A 26,157-nucleotide genomic window follows, 5' to 3' on the forward strand; every position below is an offset into this window, starting at 1 on the left:
CACTAATGTCTTTACTAGATTTGAACTATACACCCGTTAGCAATATAAATACGTTACAAAACAAATATGTTTCAAGACATCATTACATGACGATCACTCAGCAAGTAGTTAACCTCCTGCTAACTGTACTTCTAGAAGCTAAGCATGCTGACCTGGCTTAAGCTTCGAATCATCTTTTGCAGTGACTTTTATACCTTTTCCCAAACTGAGCAAAATGTTTCATTGACAAGATCATACTGTCCTATCATCATCCACCTTAAGCTGGAATTATCTAATGAAGTGTTTAATTCTTTGTTCAAACCACAATATTAGAGACTCGTTTGACAATTCGTATATGTTTAAACTCTTTTAGTAATTCTCCATTCTTCTGGCTGTTGCATTTGCTTTCAAGATCTTTATCAGTTACATCAGCTTCCTTACCTGGTCTCGCACACGAACACGTTTTATGACTGTAGTACAATTAAACAATCCAAGCCTTTTAAGTTACTGACTTCTTACAAACTGTTGCTTGGAGAATTAGACAGTTAATTTTACAAAGCATATAAACTTAAACATGCCTCCTAGTTTCTCTGCCTTTCAAAAGGAGATATTGTCAATCAATGTCAGTTTGTGTGTGTGTGTCTCTCTCACTCCGCAGCTTTCAAAACCCCTGAGACCATTTAGATCAACTCAGTGAGCATTTTTTAAAACATATCAGTTCCTTATCTTTGTGTTCTCAGACATGATATCTCCAGGTTTCTGTGTATATAAAAATTCTGCAAAGCTCTAACTTGATATCAAAACAAAGCAGAACTTTTAGACATGTCTGTTTATTGGTTTCAATTCATTTTATGACTTATGCTTGTTGCTAAGCATTCCATAGGTTTAAGTGTTACGGATCAATGCCTGTAATGGAAGAAACCATCCTGCAGCTGTTACACCCTGCACAAAGCATAGATTTCTGCATTTCATTTAAACTATCGATGCTCCCCCTGGATCGAATAGCTTACTCAAATCTCAGCCACAAATTTTGATTAAAATTTTAGCATCTCTTAGGTTATTCATCCAGACAAGGAAAACAGTCAAACATGCAAAACTTGTCAACCTTTTGGTTTTTTTAAATATAATTTTATTGCAACTATAATATTTTTCAATAACCTAGGAGACATCATTGCTTTTGAAGATACAGTGCGCTAAAGATATATGACCTAAATTTCCAACCTTCTGATCCTCCTCCAGAAACTACAATACTTCATATATGTGTGCCTCATCAATCAACCAATCGAACCCATCTGGTTCACTAATGTCCATTAGGGAAGGAAGATCTGTCACTCCAGACCCACAGTAATGTGGTTGACTCTTAACTGCCCTCTACAGTGGCCTAGCAAGCCACTCAGTCCAAGGGCATTTAGGGATGGGCAACAAATGCTTGCCTTGCCATTGATGCCCACGTTATCCTTTCATTCCATGAAAGAAAAAAGACTAAAAGGATGGAGAGAAAATTGTAGCTCTCTCAAAAGCATCTCTTAACAGCTTATTCAAACAAACATAACAATGTATTTTTGTTGAGTCATGTGTGTAGCCTTCCCCCAAAAGAAGTACAGTGGAAATACTGGTCACACGAGTCCCTTTTGAGCTCCACCAGGCAGCTAATTTTAGACAGGTGTTTTTAGGGATCTGGGAACAAGTAATTAGCAACAGAAGTTTACATTTATGTAGCATTCCTCAGATAAAATAATATCTTTGGTTAATTTACAAATCAAAAAGGTAGGAAGTGCAGGAACATAATGGGAGAGATTGAAGGCATGCTGAATTAGTGAGGTTTTAGAGTCCTTTTAAAGCAGGGGAGAACATGATAGCAAAGGAATTCTAGAGACAAAGATATAATGGTTGAAACAGTCATTTAGCACTGAGATGAGAAATTTCTTCACTCACGGGGTTGAGGATCTTTGGAATTTTCTATCTGAGTGTTGTGGAGTTACTGAGCCTATTCAAAACAAATTGAAAGATTTTTGAACACTGAGGGAATTAAGGGATAGTTGGATAGTCTAGAAAGGTGGAATTGAGGTAGATCATCCAAGATTGCACTGACTGGTGGAATAGACTTGAAGGGCTGAAGGGCCTACTCCTCCTATTTCTTATGCTCTTATGGAAGATTGACCTCTGCTGCAGTTTGGCAAATCTGTAATTCAGAATCCTTGGAATAGCAGATGTGCTCTGGGGTGCAAGGGCTGGAGAAACCAAAATAAATTAGCTGAAGTTTTGTTAAGGCATTAACAAGCACAAGGTCTTGAAATCAATTCACTGGGAAACATGACTGTTGAGCATGGTGAAGAAGGATGCAATGATGGTGTGCAGCTTTATGCAGGAGAGGACTTCAACAGAAAGCTTCTGGATTAGTTGAAGCTTGTGATAGTGCAAACAGGATAAAAGACTGGCAAGAACTGCATTAGAGGAATGAAGGGAGTGTGATTATTTGAGGAATGGTAAGGTAGGTAGCGGGTAATGTTCCAGAGGTGGAGAAAGGTAGTCTTGGTGATGGGCTGAATGTGGGGTCTGAAAGCTTGGCGAAATCTCAAACAAAATACTGAGATCGAATGCCACTTAGTTTCACATAAGTGGACAGTTAATAAACAGATATGTAAGTGCTGGATAACTAGGGAAACCTCTGGAAAGTACATGCTTCAGGGAGAATTTGAGGGATAAAAGGGCATATTAATGTGAATCACTTTGCATATTTTTTTCAGTGGGTCCTGACGATGAAGAAAGTGAACAAGTAAAGGCCCTTCAGCAACTACATGTGACAATACCGGAGGGTCCCTCGTTAATCACAGTACTGAAAGATAAAGAAGAGCGACGTAAATTAGGTATGCAATGATTTTGCAAGACAAATATTTCCCTATTTTGTTGTCATAAGTTAATCCTCCCACATTCATATCTCTGAAATGTTATGTTTATTCTAACTTAATTTAATAAAGCTGTGAACTTTGGAAAGCTGAGTCTATTCAAAATGAGGCATAATTGCCCAGCTCTCTGCTGAAGTAATAAGTACTAATAATTCCACATGTTTACAAACAATCTATCATGTCAAAATGACTCATCAGTTTAAACACAATGAATTACTTTTTGACGTGCAGTGACTGTGTTTTGTATGTAAACATGACTTGACATTCTGCACTAGCAGCATCCCACACGTAGCAGTGAGATGAATGCCCTATTTTTGGTGGTATGATAGGGTATGTATGTTGGCCAGGACAATAGGACAGGTTTTCAGATATTGCCACGAGGCCTTTAGAATCTTTGTGAATCACTGAAACTGAGCGATGGGATTTCGATTTAATACCTCATCTACATGAGTATTTCTTTAGCTGTGCAGTGGAGTATTCCTGCTCAGATTACAACTTCTACACTGCATTAATGTAGAAAAGCATCACCCAATGCTTCAGAGGCTTAGAAAGAAATGTACGTTGAGCCAAAAGAAATACATGTTGAGAGGAATGGGCAAAAGCCTGTTTAAAGTTATGGATTTAATGGAAAGGCTGAAAAGGAGGAGATTGAGAGGTAGGGAGATAAACTGAACAAAAGTGGGGGTATGAAGGCTAGAGTTGGATGAAGTGTGCGGGAGGAAAGAGGAGGGTGGTCGCAAAGATGAAGGAAGTCACAGTTTGGAGGGCAGGGGTAAAGAGATTTCATCGCGAAGATGCAAATTTTAAATTAGAGGCGTTAGGAAGTTAATTTCGGTCATTGGTAATGGGATATAGGTGACAAAGGCAGTGTTTTGGATAAGCATAAGTTTAGAGAATAGATGGGGGGCCGGCTTGTATATATGAGAATGTTCAAGCCTGGATGTGATTAAAGTATGGATGAGTGTTTCAGCAACAGTGGACTGAGGTAGGGGTGGAACCAGACATTGTTCTTTATATGGTCTTTGGGTTTTTTGTTATATGTTCAGCCTCTACTGGAACCAAGGTTAGAGACCTGGAGGTATTTAATCTTGTTTTTCTTTATTCTTTCACGGAATCTAGGCATCACTGACAAGGCCAGCATTTGTTGCTCACCCTAATTGCCCTTGAACTAAATGGCTTGCTAGGCAGTTTTAGAGGGCAGTCACAAGTCAACCATATTGCTGTGGATCTGGAGTCACATGTAGACCAGACTGGATAAGGGTGGCAGTTTCCTTCCCTAAAGGACATTAGCAAACCAGATGGATGATGGTTTCACGGTCACCATTACTGAAACGAGCTTTAAATTCCAGATTTATTAAGTGAATTTAAATTCCACCAGCTGCCACAGTGGGATTTGAACCCATGTCCTGGGGCATTAGCCCGGGCCTCTGGATCACTAGGCCAGTGACATTACCATTACGTCACTATCTCCTCCTACTCTTGCTCCATGGTCTGTGCTCAGTTGGCAAGGAAGTGGAGACAGTACTGTATGATCTGGGCTAGAGGAGAGCAAAGTAAACCTTTGATCCTGTTTGTAGTTGTTACCGATGATCATGGTACATTAATGGTACATATGTACATGCATACATTGATTGAAAACAGTATTGAGCTCAGTTAATTTTCTCTATAATCAAACACCCCACTGACCTGCTCTCCAGCCCAAAGAATAGCTACTTTGGGTACTGCAAGCACCTGTGGAGCACTACTGCATGTTAGGCTCTTCAGAAACAGAGCGGCGTGAAACCATTTGGATGGGGAGAGCAAAAATAAGTTTAGTTTATTTTTTTGAAGTGACAGAGTAAATGAAATACTTATTTATATTTAAAGGAAGATTGACAGTTTTGCATAGTTCCTAAACTTGCAAGTGTAAAATAAAGGAGATTATTTCATGTTTGTGTATAGCGATGAGATAGTATAATTTGGGGGAAAAAAACCCTTGTTCCACTTAATGTCAGAACGGTTCTTGCAGGGAGGCCTTTTTAATTTCTTGAGGTAGAATGCTATCAAAAATGCGTTGGAACAATGTGCTAATTTCCAGTTTACAATCTTAAATACCATCTAGTATTTCCAGCATTTGCAGTATTCAGTGCCATCTGGTGTATCAAAACAGAATTACAGTACTATCAAAATAAAAACAAAAAATTGACGAAAGGGTGGAATCTTGTTGGAGCGGCGGGTGTCCCAGTGGCAGGATCGGAAGTGAGTTGACTTCCGCTCAGAGGCTGGTCATGCACAATCATGTGGCAGGCCAGTAAATTAGCTATGTATAGTTGAGGAGCATGACCAATTGCACAGCAGGGGTGGGCAAGTAGTCGCCGACCCCGCTGTTACCTCACGGTGGTTGAAGGTCCGGGTGCCATATTTAAGCACCACCTGGACAGGCATCCATTCCTGCAAGGCAGCAGCATCATTCTGCCTGTCTGAGAGGAGGATTTTAAACTTTAACTGCTCTCCATTCCTGCCACACTTGGATGCCTGGAACTGCAAGCTATCTGTACCTTCTGTCAGTCACCTTTGACCTTCCCTCCATTACTCTTAGCCCTCCCACCATTAGCCTAGCCCTATCTTCTTGTGACCCTCAAGCCACCTGCCATCAACCTTGATCAACTGTCTATCAACCTAGAGCTGCCCCTGTCACCATTGAGCTGCCCCCCCACCCCCCCCCCTCCACATCCGTCAACCTCAGCCTGCCAACCGTCATCCTTGACCCTCTATCACCCTTGACCTGCCCTATATAATTCTTGAGCTTGCGGTAGAAATTGATGTTCCCTCTGTCATCCAGCTCCCCCCCTCTGTCCCCCATGACCTTTCTTAAGGATGCCATGAACTGACCTACGCACCTCCCTCCCTTCCTCAGACAGACAGCCATGCCCTGACTTCCCTGGACAACTACCACCCAAGCTCAATGCAACAGCTCAACCTTCTCTCCTCTGGTCCAACGAAGTTCCCCAAACAAGAAAAGTAACTCCTGTTCACCCCAAATCAACTAGGAAGACCACCTTGCCTGCTGCATGCTGCCTTTAACCAGTCCTGAATCTGAAGGCATGTATTTCTTGTTTGCTGCCAATTTAATCGCAAAGATATAATTTAATCTGGCCACCAAGTGTTTCAATGAGTATACGTAACATGCTAATGCATTAAAAATAGATGCTGACTGGCTTGCTATGTATATCAGTTGTTTTCTAATTTTGTTTTAGATTTCCTTATTGTACTGTGTCCAACTGACTGAGTGACGTATTGCTGCCTGACTATGCAAATAGGGAAAGCAAAACTTTTGTTTGAAGATTCTTATTTCACATTTCTGCCTTTCTGTGTTTATTTTCATTAGCTGATGAATAATAACTTCATCAGGAAAATGATGTTTTGCTTGGCACTACGGAATTTGAAAACTGATTTAATACCTGCTTCATCAATAGCATATTATCTTCCATTCTCTTACAGTACAACACCCCTCTGGAACCAGTTGGTAGAAAGCCCTTAAGAATGACTCAGGGTTAATTGTGTCATTGATTTCATGCTTGCCTTTGTCTCCCCAAGGTGGTATGGCTGAAATTGGGAGTTCAGTGTGGTTAGGACTGTGGCATGAACCTATTTTCTTATTCATAGTGTAATTTTTTTTTTCAGTTTCCACACCAACCCTACTTCTAGCCTCACTGAATAAGTTTGCAAAATTTGCACCAGATAAGTGTCAAAGCTTCCCAAAGCTAATTTCAGCATTTCTGATCCCTAAAGTTTGAAATGGAATGAAAGTCTGTTCTATCAGTCAAGATTGAGCTCAAAACTTGGATGCATTGAAGTGAAAAGACCATAATGAACCTAATGTATCACCAATCTCCTGTAGAATTGCAGTTTGATGTAAGTAATCACTGCAACAAATATCCTTCTGACTATCTCTCTCATCCTCACCCCCAATTTTATTTTTCGTAGGGAAGGCTCATTTGAAGAAAGCAATAATTAAGCATGAGGAAGCAATGAGGATTCACAGTCTGTGTCGGATTCTGAGGAAGATGGATATCCTGCAGGAGGTGCTAGCTATTGTCCACAAACGATCACTGAAGAAGTACTCTGAAATCGATCATGAGGATGACTTTTTTGATACTGTTGAAGCTCCAGAAATTCATCGTAAGTTATAGCACTTTTTATATTGATGATCTGCAATATTAGACTGTCAAGCTGTGCAGAACACACAAAGGGAATGATCTCTGAATCTGACAGCTCTAGAGCTTAACTTCATAAGTTCTAGGAGCGGTTGGCTTCTGCCAAATGGGCCTTCTTAAGTATTAGGATTCCACAGTATTGTGTTTATGGTACAATTCAGAGTTCACATTTCACTTCGGTGAGTTGAAATGGAATTCAGTTAAAGTGTAATTTATGGGTTCATATCAGAAAAAATGATCATTTAAGCAGACAGATTCATAGAATCCCAACTGGTTGATTATTGCCCTCTAGGGAAGGGAAGCTGCCACACCAGTCTGGCCTTTACATGATTTCAGCCCAACACAATATGGTTGACTGTTAATATCCTCTGATGTGGCCTAGCAAGCCACTCAGTGCAGCTGAAGAACAATGAATGTAACTGTGCCAGTATCAACCCACATCTTGAGAATAAATAAAACAAAAGGAACAAAAATATTTGTGTTACTTTGTGTTTTCCATTTGAGTACCATTCTGTCAGTGCCACATAGCAATATTATGATTTGTCTAATGTAAAAGCAATTTTATGCATCAGTATGCCTTTTAACTCATTAGTGTTAGGGCAAATATCAAATACTGCATAAAGCTACTCTGGCCAAAGTATGTATTTCAGCTCCAGAGAAACGCCCGTTACTGCATCAGTGTGATTTCCACCCTCTTCCGCCACACAACCCCACCCCCTTTCCATTTCTCTCACACTTCCGTTCCAGTAGTTAATTTAGGACTAAGTTAATGGTAGCTTTGGCAGCGTGACCATGATACTGCTTAGAAATAGGAGTAGGCTATTCTGCCCCTTGAGATGGTTTCAATATTCAATTAGATCACTACTGATTGCATCTAACTGCATTTATCTGCTTTTAATCTATATCCCTTGATACCCTTGCATAATAAAAATCTGGCAATCTCAATAGTGAAAATTTTAATTCACCCAGTATTCACAGCCTTTTGTGGAAAGGATTCTAGATTGAACATGACCAAACTGATTTTGTGTAGATTGTGTATAACCAATCAGCAGAGGAGGTTTCCCGTTAGTTTACTGAATTGAAACTGGGTCTCAGAGGCAAAAGGACAGCATCATGGATTCCCATGATGATGACTCACTTAGTCATTTTCTTGAAGACAAGAGAGGGAAGAAGCTGTTTCACTCTACTGTGCATTCAATAAGCATTCACCTTCCTTTGCAGCAAAAACACAGCAGAAACCAGAAATTAAAACTCCAAACTTCTCCAAGGTGAAAGTCACAGATATTTTTCACAGATTGGTAAGTATACTGTTCATCTGTCACTAATAGAATTCTGCTTTTATTTTTGATGTATTATGTCCCACTTAAGTGGTCAGTGAAAACCTATGATGTTTCACGTTATTCAACTAAGCGTTTTAAGGATAGGGAAATTTTATTGACCAACAAGCCCATACCTTTTTCATTGATCTAATCCCATCTACCTGCTTCTCATCATAACCATGAATCCATTCTCTTTCCAAAGACTGGTCTAATTGACTCTTAAACCCATTTGCACTGTCTACTTCAGTAGCCTTCTCCAGTAACTCCACAACTTTATTTAACTTCCCTTATTCATGACTTCCCAGTTGAACGTGCACCTGATGAGATTTGATCACTTCACCATAGCTTGCTTTAAAATTCTCATCCTTGTTTTCAAATCTCACCATGGCCTTATCTCATCCCCTCTCTATAATCTCCTCTAGTTCTACAACCTTCAGAAATGTCTACGCTTCTCCATTTCTAACCTCTTGAGCACCCCTAATTTTGATCAATCCACCGTTGGTGCCTGTACCTGCCAAGGCCCTAAGCTATGAAATCCCCTTCCTAAACCTTCCTGACTCTCTATCTACCTCTCTTCTTTTTAATTCACTCCTTAAAACCTACCTCATTAACCAAGCTTTTTGATCATCTGTCCTAATATCATCTTACGTGGCTCAGTTGCAAATTTTGTTTGATAACGTTCCTGTGCAGTGTCTTGATGTTTTAATATGTTAAAGGTGCTATATAAATACAAGCTGTCATATCGTTTTTGTTGATTCTCTTTGAAATTTCAATTTGCGCACAATGAAATCTGTATCATACTATAAACAAATCTAGCTGGGAGGAAAGACTTTATACAATGGGCCTGAACTTCCTCAGAGTCGCAATCAGTATTGGATTGCCACTCCGTTCCCAATTTCTTAGCTTAATTTTTTTCGATCGTATCTTGCCTAACCTTCCGACTCAAGCCAGGCAAGAAAGATCCAGGCAGTGCAGTGCATCCCCAGGGCCTAGCATCAAAGTGCAGGTGAGTCAAAGCACTATCTGCCATAAATCAGGGAAGTTAAAGGTCCATTGAAGTTTAAAGTTCCTTGATAGACCAGGGTGAAGGTAAGTGTCTACTAAAGTAAGTTGAATAGGGTTTGGCGGGCAGTCAGAGATTGGTTGGGGAGGCGTTGTTGGTGTGAGTTGGCTGGAGGTCAGCTGGAATTGGGGTGTGCGTGGGTTGGCCGGAGGTCGGTTGGAATTAGTGGGGGGTTGGCCTGAGGTCAGTTGTGAGGGGTGGGGGTGAGGTCAGTCGGAGGCTGGCAGTTGGGGAAGGGGTGTGGTGGGTCGGAGGCTGGGAAATAGGGCGGGTCGGGGTGGGGATCAATTGAGAAGGGTTTGGGGTGTGGGGGGTTATCGATTGGAGGCTAGGGGTGTCTGGGTGGGCGGGGGTAGTGGCATCGGTCAGAAGCTGTGCTGAAGGGTGTTGGGGGTGGGGGGGGTCAGAGATCAGATGGCGGTGTTGAAGGTTGGCTCGGGCCTTGGGGTGGTGGAGGTATTGGAGGTCGGGCCGGGCCTTTGGAGCTGGGTGGCTATGAGACGTCAGGTCAGGCCTTGGGAAGTGGGTTGGGTGTGAGAGATTGGGTCGGTTCTCGGCTGGTGGGTGGGGGTGAGAGTTAGGCTTGGCGGTGGTAGGGGCAGAGAGTCGGGCCTGGTGGTAGTGGGTGGGGCGGGACGGTCTGATGGAAGAGTCCCCATTATGGTTGGGGAGTCCTGTGGGTTGGGGAGCTCATGCCGGGTGTTGTTTTCGTCAGCAGTCCCTCAGAATCGAGGATGATGTCTGTCAGGCTTGGTGAGACTTCAGATGACTGTGTCCAATTCTGGATCCACATGTTTTTCTGCAGTGAGGGCATGTTGTTGCGCATGGGAGTGGAAATTGCAGCCTTATTTGCCTTCCTTCTACTTCATCTGCCGTCGCCTCACTGTCGAGTCGCTGAGCCTCGAAGTGGTTTGCACCTTGATGGACCAGGTGGTGCCATGCTGAGCGACCGGCAGCATTCTCCTCTCTGTCAGTGGTGTTAATGCCTCCGCGCTTTAGGGTGACCTTGGGCGTATCCTTATACCTCAAGTATATTTTTTTCTTGTTTCAACTGCAGAGATGGTGATCCTGCTGGGTACAGTTCCCTAGGCAGGAGAAATGGGACAGCCTGTTTTTGGGGCATCATTTCTAGCCCCCTCCCCAATCGCGGTGAGCAGAGGGTATCCTGAGGAGGACTGCTCAGTCACAGATGCAGCTGCCAAAATGCACCCCTGTCCCATCATAGATGCCCAACGACTGCCTATGTGTGGTGGAATCTTGGCTCGGGGCTTCCAGGTATCACAGCCCTGCCCCTGTCGCCAATCCTCTATTGCCATAGGGCTTTCCGCTTAACGGAGGTCTTTGCGTGGCATAGTTTAACGTGGGGACTCCGATGCACAGCCAAGTTCCACATGGTCTTGGCGGTTCCGGATTCAGTGATGATGGACCATGACGACCGGGGCCACATCCCCGTTGCAGCCTTCTTCCGCCTGCTCTGCTGTTGAGGACTACTTGGATTGGTCTAGAACCTCCCCCTCGACCTTACCACCATGGGAGACCCTACCAGGAGCGTGGGCTCTGGACGGCATCGCTCTCGGGTTCATTGGGACGTGCAAGCCTCTCCACCACGGCAAAGTTTAGTCTCTTGAGGGTGGGGGAAGTTTGCAATTCTGGGCAATTACCATGCAAAGCTTATCTGGGAACTTTCAAAGGGGATTCCCCAGCACATCTTTGGGGTAGCCTCCCGAATACGACGCTGGGGAGCTTGGAAGTTACAGCCTGATGTGATAGGTGACTAATAAAGAAATAAAAGAACCAAGAGCTAATTTGAACAGAGAATATTTCAGGAACTTAAATGTAACCAATGAGGAAGAGGAAAATAGATAATCAATTTGATATATATGCATAAAAATTAATGTACATGATCAAGCCCATTTCCGAATCCTGTCATGGGCTCTGTCCCACCCATTTCAATCTCCTATGGAAATATTTTTGTAAATAGTTCCTGATCTCCTAAAGTTAACATGGAAACTGCCAGAATATTTTATCTTTGCTTATCTAATGGCATTGACTGTTCAATCCAGCCCTGCTACTCTCATATCAACATTTGTCATTCCCAGCACCCACAACACACTATTGTGTCCAGTGGAGGATTTGATCATTGCAGTCAGTACGTGTTTTTATAACCATCAGTTGTAAGGCAAATCCCCAAATCATCAGACAATTGGGTAACATTTTTCTGGTAGATTATGACGTTGTTAAGGTAGTCAGACATATTCCATTTCATGATTTAGGAAAAATCTGTCCAATCCATTAGCCTTCATGTATTCCAACCTGTTAACCTAATGAGTTCCACTCCACTGTGATTGGTCCAGTCAGCTGGGGTTTTGAGAGAGGAAGACATTCAAAGAAGCATAGAATTAAGATGAATATGACTGAGGTAGCTGATGTGATGCATATGCATAGTACATGTCAGCCGTGTTGAATAGAAATTATTTTCCTTGCATCCTTTTATTTATTATATCACTAGGTTAATCCCTTTGATTTTCTGGCATTGAGAAACAAACTGAAGGCCCAAGGCTATTAATAACCACCAAGTCCCAGACTTCCCACATAGTACAGGAGGAGCATTCCACGTGGCTGAGCTGCCCTGCCATGACTTACTCTTAAATTACTCTCTTCACTTTTACTTCCTCTAGTTTAAAGAATATTAAGTTCAGTATAAATACCAGGTCCTACTTACCAAGGCCGCCATTCTTCTTTCTGAGGAAAGGTAGGGAAAAAAAGAATCACCTCCACCAAACTCTATCACTCACCACATTCCAACTTAAGCACTCTGATGCAGCCCAAAGTAGCACTCCAGCGCAGTTTATATTTCCTTCAAGTGCCCATCCAATTTAGTTCCAGATCAGTACCACTTGCAATGTAAAAAGGCTCTTCCTCATATTCTCACTGTATCTCTTGCCCAAAATCTTAAATCTAAATGCCCTGGTCCTTGTGCCATCAGCTAATAGAATCATAGAAAGTTTATGACACAGAAGGAGGCCACCTGGTCCATCGTGTCTGCACTGGCCAAAAAATAAGCCATACAGCCTAATCCCACTTTCCAGCATTTGGTCCATAGCCCTGCAAGTTATGGCACTTGAGGTGCATATCCTCAACGCTTTTAAATGCGTTGAAGGTTTTTGCCCCTGCTACCCTTTCAGGTAGTGAGTTCCAGACCCCCACAACCCTCTGGTTGAAAAAGCTTTTCCTCATCTCCCCTCTAATCTTTCTACCAATCACTTTAAATCTATGCCCCCTAGTCACTGACCTCTCTGCTAAAGTAAACAGGTCTTTCCCATCCACTCTATCCAGGCCCCTCACAATTTTGTACATATCAATCAAATCTCCCCTCAACCCCCTCTGTTCCAAGGAGAACAATCCCAGCCTACCCAATCTTTCCTCAGAGCTGCAATTTTCCAGACCTGGCACCATCCTCATAAATTTCCTCTGTACCCTCCCTAATGCAATTACATCCTTTCTGTAATGAGGTGACCAGAACTTCACTCAGTACTCAAGCTGTGGCCTAACTAATGCTTTATATAGTTCCAACATAACCTCCCTGTTCTTATGCCTCGGGTAATGAGTGGAAGAATTCCACATGCCATCTTAACCACCTTATCAACCTGTCCTGCAAACTTCAGAAATCTACAGACACTTGCCCGTCTCGCATTCCTCCCCCTGCCCACACAGGCTGCTGCTGGCGTTTCACTTTAACTGGCCCACCACAATGAAATTGCCTTCAGGGCCCGTTCATGGGCGGCGGTCGGCTCCCTGCCGAGCCCACACGCCAAGGGCAAAATTCTGCCCATGAAGGCGGAAATAAATGATTTGCATCAATAGGACTGCATAAAAAGAGCAATTGTAGCCCAAAGTGTGTTCTGAACTGGGTCCAAATCTTAAGTGATTGTCTAACAATAGGGTTTGAAGAAAAGTGACTGGTTGAGGAAGGAATGGAGGAGCATAACAGAGCAGGCAGAGATGAGGATTGACAAGAGGCTGTCTCTAATTGCACCTTCACTAAACTAGCCGAGTCTGAATGAAGCCAAAAAGAAATATTACAGATATTAGCAGAGCAATAATAAAACTGAAAATTTGTCAGTGCCAAACCACCTAAAACTTCTGAATTCTGGGTGTTTTCTTATTCCAAATAAAGGAAGAAATTAATTGGTCTATTGGAACAAAAAACACTTGGGGATAAACAATGGAATACACTGAAATAAGTATAGAAATTTTGGCAAAATATTCATCTTTACAGAATTTATGCAGCTAACTAAAAGGGGTAAGCTAGACCAACGTGCTAAGTCTTGCTTCGTACGTTCCAACAAAGGGTCAAAGTTGAGCTTAAAAAGGTCTCCAAGGGATCAAGTAATTAAAATTCCTAAATATTTAAAACTGTTTAATGAGACTTTGAAGGGAAGGGAAGAAAGAAGGTAACCCTTTGCAATAGAGTTAAATAGGAAAAATTTCACTCTTTTGCAAATTAATTTTAAAACCTGAAATATGACCAAATCAATCAAGAATAGAGAAAATATGTCAGAGAGATGAGGCTGGATCAGAGATGTAAAGAAGCAGGTCATCAGCATACAGGGAGAGTTTCTGCTCAACTCCACCCCGTATAACACCCTGTATATCTCCACAGGTCCTCAATGAAATTGCCAGGGGCTCAATAGCAATAGCGAAAAGTAGGCTGGAAGGGGGTCAGCCCTGTCTGGTACCTCGATGGAGGTCAAAGAGTTTAGAGTGGATATTATTTATTCATACTGAATAACTGGTGAGGACTGCAATAGTTTTTATTCATTTTATAAAAATGGGTCCAAATCCAAATTTTTTGTGTTGAAAAGGTAGTCCCATTCCTCTTTAACAAAAGCCTTTTCTGCATCCCTAGTTATAAGAGCCTCAGGGAGAGGAATAGCTGAATGCATATAAGTAATATTGAAAAGGCGCCTTAAATTAGAGAAGGATTGCCTGCCCTTTATAAAACCTGCCTGGTCAGGAGAGCTAATAGATGGAAGGACAGGTTCTAGACTTTAGCTAAGGCTTTAGCTAGTATCTTGAGATCCGCATTTAAAAGGGAAATAGGCTGGTATGAACTGCAATGCAGAGGATCCTTATCCCTCTTTAAAAGAATAGACAAAGATGCCTTGCGCAGCGTAGGAGGGAGCGTATTAGAGAAAAAGCATTCCAAAAACAGAGGCAATAAAAATGGAGAAAGTGTGATGAGAATTTTTTTATAAAATTCTATTGGAAATCCATCAGGCCCTGCTGGTGCCTTATTACTTTACATGGATTTAATTGCCTTTAGTATTTCATCTTGGGAAAGGGGTACTTCTAATGCATTCATAGAGTCAGACGTTAGAGATGGGATGTCAATAATATCAAAAAATTGTGAAATAAACCAGGATCTGAAAAGGAGTCTGAGGTATAAAGCATGGAATTAAAAAGTTTGAATTGATCATTGATCTCCTGATGATCGGTGGTGGTTGACCCTGTTGGAGTAGTGATTTCAATAATAAATTGAGAGGAAGCAGACAAGTGAAACTGGTGAGCCAGGAGTTCTACCGGTTTTTTCACATGCTCATAGACTTAGATCACGTGGTACATTCTAAGCCTTTCTGTTTGCTTAGTAGAAAGAAGATCAAATTCAGTCTGTAGAGCCAGACGCTGTTTGTATAAGACTAGGGTAGGTGCAGTAGCATACTGCTGGCCCACTAAGAGAATTTGGTCAATTAATTGGGACAATTTTTGAGGTATTACGTTTGTTAAGTTGAGCAGTATGTGAAATTATTTGTCCACATAGATAAGCCTTCATACTCTCTCAAACATTAACAAAGGAAATATGTGTAGAAGTATTAAGTTCTATTACAGTATCAATTTGCTAGGAAATGAATTTAGTAAAATCCGGGCCTGCCAGAAGAAGAGAATCAAGACGAGAAACATGGAATCGTATTGCTAAAACTAAGGGGGCATAAAATGAGATCACAAAACTATTGTATGCGCAAGATTGAATAAATGGAAGCAGCCTCTTGTCAAGGAAAAAATAGTTAATACGCAAGTAGGTGTGGTGAACAGAATGCTGATGAGTATAGAAAACGCCATGAGTCTACCAATCCGAGAGTATCCAGAAACGACCTGATGGCTGAGGCTGATTTTGATATTGGAACAGATTTTGTAGATGAGCAATCTAAATTTGGGTTAAGAACACAGTTAAAGTCTCCTCCAAGAATTAAGTGAGATGAGTCTAAACCAGGTCTGGAAAATAAGTTTGAAATGAAATAAATAAATAAAAATGAAACAGTGATCATCCCAGTTGGGTGCATATACATTAGCTAGGATCAATGAACTGTTTAAAAAGTTTGCCTTGTACTATAACATCGAGGCCATTGGGGTCAGCAATATCCTGAGAGTGAACAAAGGGAGTGCCTTTATGGATTAGAATTGCTGCACCTCTCGCTTTACTGTGAAAATTAAATGAAAAATCGGCCCAGCCCAACCCTTCCGCACTCAAATGGTCAGATGTACATAAGTGAGTTTCCTGCAGGAAGGCAATACCCATTTTCAAATACTGTAAATGAGAGAGAACTTTATTTATTTTAACTGGGTGATTTAGACCTTTCACATTCCAGATGATAAAATGGATTGGACAACCACCCTGTGAGGCCTTAATATTAGTGGACATTATGATAATAAAACCGTATCAAAGCATGTGATCCTCATTGGTTAACCATTACAAATAAAGGATTAAATATTTTTGAACCAGAGCTCATCTACCTGAAGAATGATAAAAACTGATCAAAAGTAAAGTAATATGTATATTTGGAAAAGAACACGAAAAAGACAAAAGAGAAGGGAGAAAAAATAGAAGGGGAAGAAGGAAAGCTTACTTCACTTCCCCAAATGAGGCGAGTGCTACTCCTCACAGCTAGTGTACCATTCATACCTATCTTATCAGTGTGTCTTGGAAAGAGAGCCCACATTAAAGCAATATACAATCAAATATGCCGAACAGAAGTATTGTAAAGCTCAGCATATGCTAAACAAGGTGCCGAATCTGGTCCAAAAGCAACAGTTTTGTAATACAGTACTCAACAAGACAGGAAGAGTATAAAGTCAGATTCAACACTCAAAGAATTCAATTGCACGTGTGGTAAAAGGTAAAAAAATAAACACCCATAGGGTTTATGTAAAACTTCCCATGATTAATGCAGTTTGGACATAAGATACAAAAAGATTGGTATAACCAACAAAACTTATCATGTAACAGAACCATCACACATAGTTACCTAATTAAGCATTGAGTACCATTTTTGTCCTGGGTGAAGTCACAATATGACTTAAGAGAAGGTACAATTGTGTCCTTGAAAAAGGCTGAAGCTTCTTGCAGCGTGCTGAAACTCTTATTCACTCTGTTGAAAGTTACGTGCAGGTGAACATGGAGAAAGCTATATTTAAGTCTGGCTTCACAAAATTGGGCTTTAACAGATTTGTATTCTCCATGACACTGGGCTACATCCATGCTGAGGTCAGGGTAGGTGAATATCTTGCTTCCACAAAAGTATAGTTGACCCTTTTCTCTAGACAAACACACAATTTTCTCCTTCACTCTATAGTGATGCAGTCTTAGTATTATTGGCCTTGGGTGCTCGCCATACTGTGGCTGCGACGCCAAAGAGCAATGGGCTCAATCCACTACCGCTGTGAATCGAAACTCTACTTGCCATAAACCTCCAAATAAAGTGCCTTAGTAAAAGTTATAGGATTGCCATGTTCCACACCTTCGGGCACTGAGGGAATCCTTAAATTTTGTCTTCTGCTGCGATCCTCCAGGTGATCCATCTTCGTCAGCAATTTAGCATTTGAGGCTTCCAGCTGGGTGCAGCAGGTCTCCAGAGCTGCAATTCCGTCGCTAGAGTCAATAGCTGATTATTCAACATCCCACAGCCTTTGATTGAAGGAGGCGACAGAAGCTCGTAGAGTAGCAACGGAGGAACTCCGTTCCAAACGGAGTCTGGCAAATTCAGCAGAATATGCTCTGTTAGTCAGCATGTGTGCTGACGGAATTAAATTCAGCGCAGGAAATTGCAATGTTGTTACCAGCTGTAGTATCGGACACTGCAGTCGATAAAGCGCCAGGCCCGGTTTCATTCTGATTGTGTTTGCCTCTGGCTGTAGTCATTTCAAATGCATGCTGAGTGGCAGAATAAGCCCCAAAACACTGAAAGTCAAAAAGCTGAACCTCTTAACCCAATATCAGGATTTTTATAGCGATAAATTACAGAAATGGTGGGAGCTGCCTTCGGCCATGTCTAACTCCATTCCTGTCACATGATCTCTCTCCCGAATGGCTTCCTCCTGTGAATCACAGTGCAAAAGAGGCCCTTCGGCCCATTGAGAATGCACCGACATATGAGAAACACCTGACCTACCTACCTAATCCCATTTACCAGCACTTGGCCCATAGCCTTCCATGTTATGACATGCCAAGTGCTCATTCAGGTACTTTTTTAAAGGATGTGAGGCAACCCGCCTCCACCACCCTCCCAGGCAGCGTATTCCAGACCGTCACCACCCTCTGGGTAAAAGTTTTTCCTCACATCCCCCCTAAACCTCCTGTCCCTCATCTTGAACTTATGTCCCCTCGTGACTGACCCTTCAACTAAGGGGAACAGCTGCTCCCTATCCACCCTGTCCATGCCCCTCATAATCTTGTGCACCTCGATCAGGTCACCCCTCAGCCTTCTCTGAGTTAGAAATTCTTTTTTTTTTGTATTCATTCAAGGGGTGTGGGCTTTGCTGCCTAGGCCAGCATTTATTGTCCATCCCTAATTGCCTTGAGAATGTGGTGGTGAGCTGCTGCCTTGAACCGCTGCAGTCCATGTGGTGTAGGTACACCCACAGTGCTGTTAGGCAGGGCGTTCCAGGATTTTGACCCAGCAACAGTGAAGGAACAGCAATATATTTTCAAGTCAGGATGGTGAGTGACTTGGAGGGGAGCTCCCAGGTGGTGGTGTTCCTATGAATCTGCTGCCCTTATCCTTCTGGATGGTAATGGTTGTGGGTTTGGAAGGTACTGTCAAAGGAGCCTTGGTGAGTCCCTGCAGTGCATCTTGTAGATGGTACACACTGCTGCCACTGTGCATCGGTGGTGGAGGGAGTGAATGTGAATGTGGTGCCAATCAAGTGGGCTGCTTTGACCTGGATGGTGTCAAGCTTCTTGCTTGTTGTGGGAGCTGCACTCATCCAGGCGACGGGAGAGTATTCCATCACACTCCTGACTTGTGCTTTGTAGATTGTGGACATGCTTTGGGAAGTCAGGAGGTGAATTACTTGTCACACGATTCCTAGCCTCTGACTGGCTCTTGTAGCCACAGTATTTATGTGGCTAACCCAGTTCAGTTTCTGGTCAATGGTAACCCCCAGGATGTTGATAGTGGAGGATTCAGCGATGGTAATGCCATTGAATGTCAAGGGACAATGGTTAGATTCTGTCTTGTTTGAGATGGCCATTGCTTGTGTGGTGTGAATGTAACTTGCCACTTGACAGCCCAAGCCTGGACGTTGTCCATTTCTTGCTGCATTTGGACATGAACTGCTTCAGTATCTGAGGAGTGGCGAATGGTGCTAAACATTGTGCAATCATCAGCGAACATTCCCACTTCTGACCTTATGACATAAGGAAGGTCATTGATGAAGCAGCTGAAGATGGTTGGGCCTAGGACACTACCCTGAGGAACCCCTGCAGTGATGTCCTGGAGCTGAGATGACTGACCCAACAACCACAATCATCTTCCTTTGTGCTAAGTATGACTCCAAGCAGCGGAGAGTTTTCCTCCTGATTCCCATTGACTCCAAGTTTGCTAGGGCTCATTGATGCAATACTCGTTCAAATGTCACTCTCACCTCACCTCTGGAGCTCAGCTCTTTTGTCCATATTTGAACCAAGACTGGAATGAGGTCAGGAGCTGAGTGGCCCTGGCAGAACACAAACTGAGTGTCTGTGAGCAGGTTATTGCTAAGCAAGTCAGTTTGATAGCACTGTTGATGTCCCCTTCCATCACTTTACTGATGATCAAGAGTAGACTGATAGGGCTGTAATTAGCCGTGTTGGATTGTCCTTTTTGCGTATAGGACATAGCTGGGCAATTTTCCACATAGCTGGATAGATGCCAGTGTTGTCGTTGTACTGGAGCAGCTTGGCTAAGGGCGCGGCAAGTTCTGGAGCACAAGCCTTCAGTACAATTGCCGAAATATTGCCAGTGCCCATAGCCTTTTGCAGTATCCAGGTTCTTCAGCCATTTCTTGATATTACGTGGAGTGAATCAAATTGGCTGAGGACTGGCATCTGTGATGTTGGAGACCTTTGGAGGAGATCGAGATGGATCATCCACTTGGCATTTCTGACTGAAGATTGTAGCAAATCCTTCAGCTTTATCTTTTACATTGACGTGCTCGGCTTCCCATCATTGAGGATGGGGATATTTATGGAACTTCCTCCAGTGAGTTGTTTAATTGTCTGCCACCATTCACAGCTGGATGCGGCAGGACTGCAGAGCTAAGATCTAATCCATTGGTTGTGGAATCGCTTGGCTGTCTATTACTTGCTGCTTATGCTGTTTGGCATGCAAGTAGTCCTGTGTTGTAGCTTCAGCAGATTGACACCTCATTTTTAGGTATGCCTGCTGCTGTTTGGCATGCCCTCCTGCAGTCTTCATTGAACCAGGGTTGATCCCCTGGCTTGGTGTTAATGGTAGAGTAAGGGATATGCTGGGCGTTGAGGTTACAGATTGTGGTTGAGTACAATTCTGCTGCTGCTGATGCCCACAGCGCCTCATGGTTGCCCAGTCTTGAGTTGCTGGATCTGTTCGAATCTATCCCAATTAGCACGGTGGTAGTGCCACACAACATGATGGAGGGTATTCCAAATCTGAAGGCAGGTCTTCGTCTCCACAAGAACTGTGCAGTGGTCGCTCCTACTGATTCTGTCATGGACAGATGCATCTGTGGCAAGCAGGTTGGTTCAGGATCAGGTCAAGTGTGTTCTTTCCTCATGTTGGTTCCCTCACCACCTGCCGCAGACCCAGTCTAGCAGCTATGTCCTTTAGGACTTAGCCAGCTTAGTCAGTAGTTGTGCTACCGAGCCACTCTTGGTGATGGACATTGAAGTCACCCTCCCAGATTACATTCTGTACTCTTGCCACCCTCAGTGCTTCCTCCAAGTGGCATTCAAAATGGAGGAGTACTGATTTATCAGCTGTGGGCAGGCGGTGCGTGGTAATCACCGGGAAGTTTCCTTGCCCATGTTTTACCTGGTGCCAGGACACTTAATGGGGTCCGGAATTGATATTGAGGACTCCCACAGCAACTCCCTCCTGACCGTATACCACTGTGCTGCCATCTCTGCTGGGTCTGTCCTGCCGGTGGGGCAGGACATACCCAGGGATGGTGATGGTGACGTCTGGGGCATGATCTGTAAGGTTTGAGTCCAAGAATATGACTATGTCAGGCTGTTGCTTGACTAGTCTGTGAGACAGCTTGCCCAATTTTGGCACAAGCTCCCAGATGTTAGGAGAACTTTGCCAGGTTGACAGGGCTGAGTTTGCCATTGTCGTTTCTGGTGCCTGGGTCGATGCCATCTAGTTTCATTCATTTTTGAGACTTTTTAGCGGTTTGATACAGCTGAATGGCTTGCCAGGCCATTTCAAAGGGCATTTTAAGATTCAACCACATTGCTGTGGATCTGGAGTCACATGTAGGCCAGACCAGGTAAGGATGGCAGATTTCCTTCCCTAAAGGGCATTAGTGAACCAGATGGGTTTTTACAACAATCGACAATGGTTTCATAGTTTAGACTTTTAATTCCAGATTTTTATTGAATTCAAATTTCACCATTTGAACCCTGGTCCCCTGAGCATTACCTTGGGTCTCTGAATTACTAGTCCAGCGACAATACCATTACACCACGACCTCCCCCATGAGTCTATGGGACGGGTGGAACCACTTGTTCAAAGGCACTCAGTGCTTGATCGAGGGACCCGGCATTGGGAAGGCAGGGGGGGATGCTGAAAGCCAGTCGCTGCCCTTGCCTCAGACCTCCCTTCCTATCCCTACGATCCCCATCCTGCCCTCATTTGCCTATTGATCCTGGGCCTCTTGCGGGTGCATTGCCAGCAGCTTCCACAGGTCCCAATGGCACTGATGGCAATGGAGAGCTGCCAGTCTCTGGGTGATAGCTCTCAGAGGCGGGCTTTTGTCCCTGAGATCCTTAGCCCCAGGGAAGGCCCGATGCTGGCCACTTAAGTGCAGTGGTCACTTTACATGTTAGGCCTTCCTCAGTGGAAGCAATCTGGGACTCTCGCCAGTTCTCCAGCTGGCGGGCGAGACACCCGTTGCAAACATTAAATTCCATCCTATGATTATAAACTTGGGCAGGGCAAAGTCTAATGTAAGACATTGTCCCATTGTACTGCTTCTGCAGATTGCATTTCATTTGTTTTCTTTTGAAAAATTATTTCTTTATTTGCATAATACTTGCCTCCATTCCCATGTCTAGGATATTCCTATACCACGTGTGTAAAATGAATTCTGGGCTATCTGCCCGTCTCTGTTATGAAGCAGTGAATCCCCTCTATTGAGGTGAATAAAGGAGGGGTACCACTTTGTTATTAGTATCATTAGGTGCATTGGTTATTGCAACATTTGTCGAGTTGAACAGGTGGAAGGAAGACAGATGAGAGCAGCTTCATTATCTACAGAAGTAGTAATCTAAGTTCATAAGTACATTTATAAACAATATGTCTTCCCTTTTTTCTTCTTTTTCCCTTCTTCCTTTTTAAAGGGGCCTTTGTCAGTTTTCTCTGCCAAGAACCGGTGGACCCCAGCTAGAGAAGTTCACCTTAAGAAAAGTGAAAAAGGATTTGGATTCACTCTGCGTGGAGATTCACCCGTCCTTATCGCAGGAGTTGTACCTGATGGCTCTGCAGATGTAGGCATATTTTGCTCTATTTTACGTGTGATGTAATTATTTTTGCATCTCTATATTTACAACTTTAAAAAGAGAATCACTTCAAAAAATGAACCAAGCTGCTAGAAATACACAGCAGTTATGACACATAAGCCATTCAACTCAACTATCCTGTATCACTGTTTATCTGCCATGTCAGCAAATAGTACTAATCATATCTATCCTTCCTATTCCAATATCTCTTATTTCTTATCCCTTCATCCACACATCTAATCTATGGAATCACAGAATGGTTGTAGCACAGAAGGCGGCTATTTGGCCTATCATCTCTGTACTGGCCCTCTGAAGGAGCAACTCACCTAGTTCTACTCCCCTGCCTTTTTCCCATAGCCCTGCAAATTTTTCCCTTTCAGATAATGATCCGATTCCCTTTTGAAAGCTTCAATTGCCCCTACCTCCACAACACACTCACAGTGCATTCCGGATCCTAACTTGCTGCATGAAAATGTTTCTCCTCGTGTCACATTGTTTCTTTTATCAATTACCTTAAATCTGTGCCCTCTGGTTCTTGATCCTTCCACCAATGGGAACAGTTTCTTCCTATCTACTCTGTGCAGACTCCTCATGATTTTAAATACCTCTATCAAATCTCTTCTCAAACTCCTCTTCTCCAAAAGAAAAGTGCTAACTTCTCCAATCTTTCCACATAACTGAAGTTCCACATCCTTGGTGTCATTCTTGTGAATAATTTCTGCATTCCTCCACAGCCTTCACATCTTTCCTGAAACGTGTTGCCTAGAACTGAACATAATACTCCAGTTGAGACCGAACCAGTGTTTCATACAAGTTTAACATAACTTCCTTGCTTTTGTACTGTATGCCCCTATTGATAAAGCTCAGGATGTCATATGCTTTATTAACTGCTATCTCGACTTGTCCTGCCACCTTCAATGATTTATGCACATATACAATCTCTGTTCCTCTTTAGAATTATACCCTTTATTTTATATCGTCTCTCTGCGTTTTTCCTACCAAAATGAATCACTTCACACTTCTATGCATTAAATTTCAACTTCCACTTGTCCACTGCCAATGGTCACCCATTCCATCTCTCCCTGCAAACTCTCAAGCTGCAGGGCGACCACATCTGTATATGTGCTATCCACAAAACTGTTAACCTTGCAGAAGTGCTGCAGTGATGCCAGCTGTTGCTCAAGCTCTGAATTTCTCCTCATCTCAGTCTTAAATGAGAGACCCCTTATTTTTAAACTGTGTCCCCTAGTTCTAGCCTCTCCCACAAGGATAAATATCATTTCAGCATCCACCTTGTCAAGCCCCCTCAGGATTTTGTATCTTTATATAAGACCACCCCTCATTCTTCTGAACCCCAATGGATACAAGCCCAAACTGTTCGACCATTCATCATAAGATAACTCCCCCCAACCCCTCCATCCCGGGTATCAGTCGAGTGAACTTTCTCTGAAATGCTTTGAACGCATTTATGTCCTTCCTTAAATAAGGAGACCAAAACGGTACCAATGTCCTGTAAAACTGTAGCAAAACATCCTTACTTATATATTCCATTCTGCTTGCAATAAACAACAACATTCAGTTTGCCTTTCTCATCACTTGCTGTACCTACGCACTAACTTTTTGTGATTCATGTACCCAGACACCCAGAACCCTCTGTACTGCACTCTTTCTCCATTTAATTAATATACTGCTTTTCTAATTTTCCTGCCAAAGTGGACAAGTTCACATTTTCCCACATGAGACTCCATCTATCAAATCTTTGCCCACTCACTTAACCTATCTATATCCCTTTACAGGCTCCAATGTCCTCTTCACAACTTACTTTCCCACCTATTTGTGTCATCAGCAAATTTAGCAATCACACATTCAGTCCCTTCATCTAAGTGATTGATATAAATTGTAAATAGTTGAGACCCCAGCACTGATCCCTGTGGCACTTTGCCAGCCTGAAAATGAACCATTTAGGCTCACACTCTTTCCTGTTAGCTAACCAATCCTGTCTCCATGCTAATATGCTTCACAGTGATGCTGGTCTGCTCCAGTGATCCTGACCTGCTTCACACTCCCGGTCTACTTCACAGTGATCCCAACCTCCTACACGCTCCTCCTGATCTATTCTTATGTTGACATACTTGATGTCTTGATGACCCCTTTGGTTAAATTTCACACCAAGAGTTGGATTGAACACATTTGGGGTAGGGAAATCCTAAATTTTAAACCTTGATGGTGTCCTGGTACTGTAGAATTAGGTCCTTTATTATTGTTTCTACGTTTTTTTAAAAAGTATTTGAATAGAAAGAATTCTATTATGGGCCTTGCTACACTGCTGTTGTGTTGTTTGATACCATAAATGCTCTGCTTGGTTTATTTTCTCCATTTCTTCTCCTAATTTTACTTCGTCATCTTCTGTTAAGATGGTGGAAAATTGGATAGTAATCTGCTCCCAGACTGCTGCCAATCCAATTCAGTGGAATGAGAAACAAAACTGCTTCCCTCTCTGGGAAATTGCCTGTTTTTACTACAATTTCCCATGAAAAAGGTGAAATCCCTTGTGGGGAGTCACAGGTGTGAACTCTTGAATTGGCACTTCTGATGTGACATGTTTTGCATTACTTGGAGCAGTACTGTATAGGTTCCTAACTGTGATACTTGTGTTGTTCTGTAATAATGAGATGAATTGCAACTGACACATGTTTTATTAACTTTCCTAGGAAGCTGGTCTCCGAGAAGGAGACTATCTTGTGTCAGTGAATGAACAGGATTGCAAATGGTCCAAGCACACTGATGTAGTTCAGTTACTGAAAAATATCAGCACAGACGGTGTCAGTATTGGGGTGATAACTCTAATTACCTCTGAGCAACAGAACAATGTGAGTATTTATCATTCAGATATCATTGTTGATTAATTTTACTCGAGCTGGTTGTTGTGGATGTCAGTATTGTAATTAGGATGTCGCCATGCATAAAAGATAACTTATTGAATAAGTAATTTATAGATATTTATTTAGAAATCTGCAGCAAGATCAGCCTGATGCACATTGGGGGCTGAAGTTTTGAAGCTGATGGCAGTGCCCAAACAACAGGCTGGAAAGCCTGGGGTAACCTCTCCTCGACCGTTTCTGGGAGCCCAGACCCAATTCTATGGCCAACGGCCAATTAACTGCCCAGCAACAGGGCTCCTTTTCCTTTAATCTCAGAGACCCCACCTCAAAAAGCTGTTGGTCCATCAGAGGGCCTGCAGCTCTCAAGTCCCAACAGCCCTACCAGGAGCAGTGTCTAGTGCTGGGACTGTACCAAGGTCAGAGCAGCAGCAATGGAAGCCACCAAGGTGAGTTGGGGTCAGGGTAGCCAGGGCCAGTCAGCCTTTGGTAGAGGTTGTTGATGAGGCCAGAGCGTGGTATTTCCACAGGGGATGCCCTTGCCACCAGGGAGCCTTTCCATGGGCCACATAGTGCCCGATCAGGAAGGCACCCCACCCACCTCTAAGTTCACAGTGAGACCACCTACTTTTACTGGGCATTCTCCCCATGTAAATATTAATTGGCCACTTAAGTGCCTCAATTTGCCTTTGGACAGGAAGGTCTCCTCAACATTTCCTGCTACAGACATACTTGCATGGAGCCAGGAAGACAATGGGCCCTCCATCCCCTCCCATCTTTCCAGATTCTAAGGTGCCCCT

General features: G+C 42.9%; 1 protein-coding gene across 3 annotated transcripts in view; it reads left to right on the forward strand.

The window, feature by feature from the left end:
* Positions 1–26,157, forward strand: part of rhpn1 (rhophilin, Rho GTPase binding protein 1) — a 124,917-nt gene that overhangs the window by 88,623 nt on the left and 10,137 nt on the right. For all 3 annotated transcript variants that reach the window (XM_078540930.1, XM_078540929.1, XM_078540931.1), the window contains 5 exons: positions 2,727–2,846; positions 6,852–7,046; positions 8,303–8,379; positions 22,320–22,466; positions 25,190–25,348. In XM_078540930.1, the coding sequence (XP_078397056.1) occupies positions 2,727–2,846; positions 6,852–7,046; positions 8,303–8,379; positions 22,320–22,466; positions 25,190–25,348 (698 nt within the window). The remainder of the gene's footprint in view (positions 1–2,726; positions 2,847–6,851; positions 7,047–8,302; positions 8,380–22,319; positions 22,467–25,189; positions 25,349–26,157) is intronic.

This window comes from Cetorhinus maximus, chromosome 4 (assembly GCF_964194155.1).
Source record: "Cetorhinus maximus chromosome 4, sCetMax3.hap1.1, whole genome shotgun sequence".
Classification (NCBI taxonomy): Eukaryota; Metazoa; Chordata; class Chondrichthyes; order Lamniformes; family Cetorhinidae; genus Cetorhinus; species Cetorhinus maximus.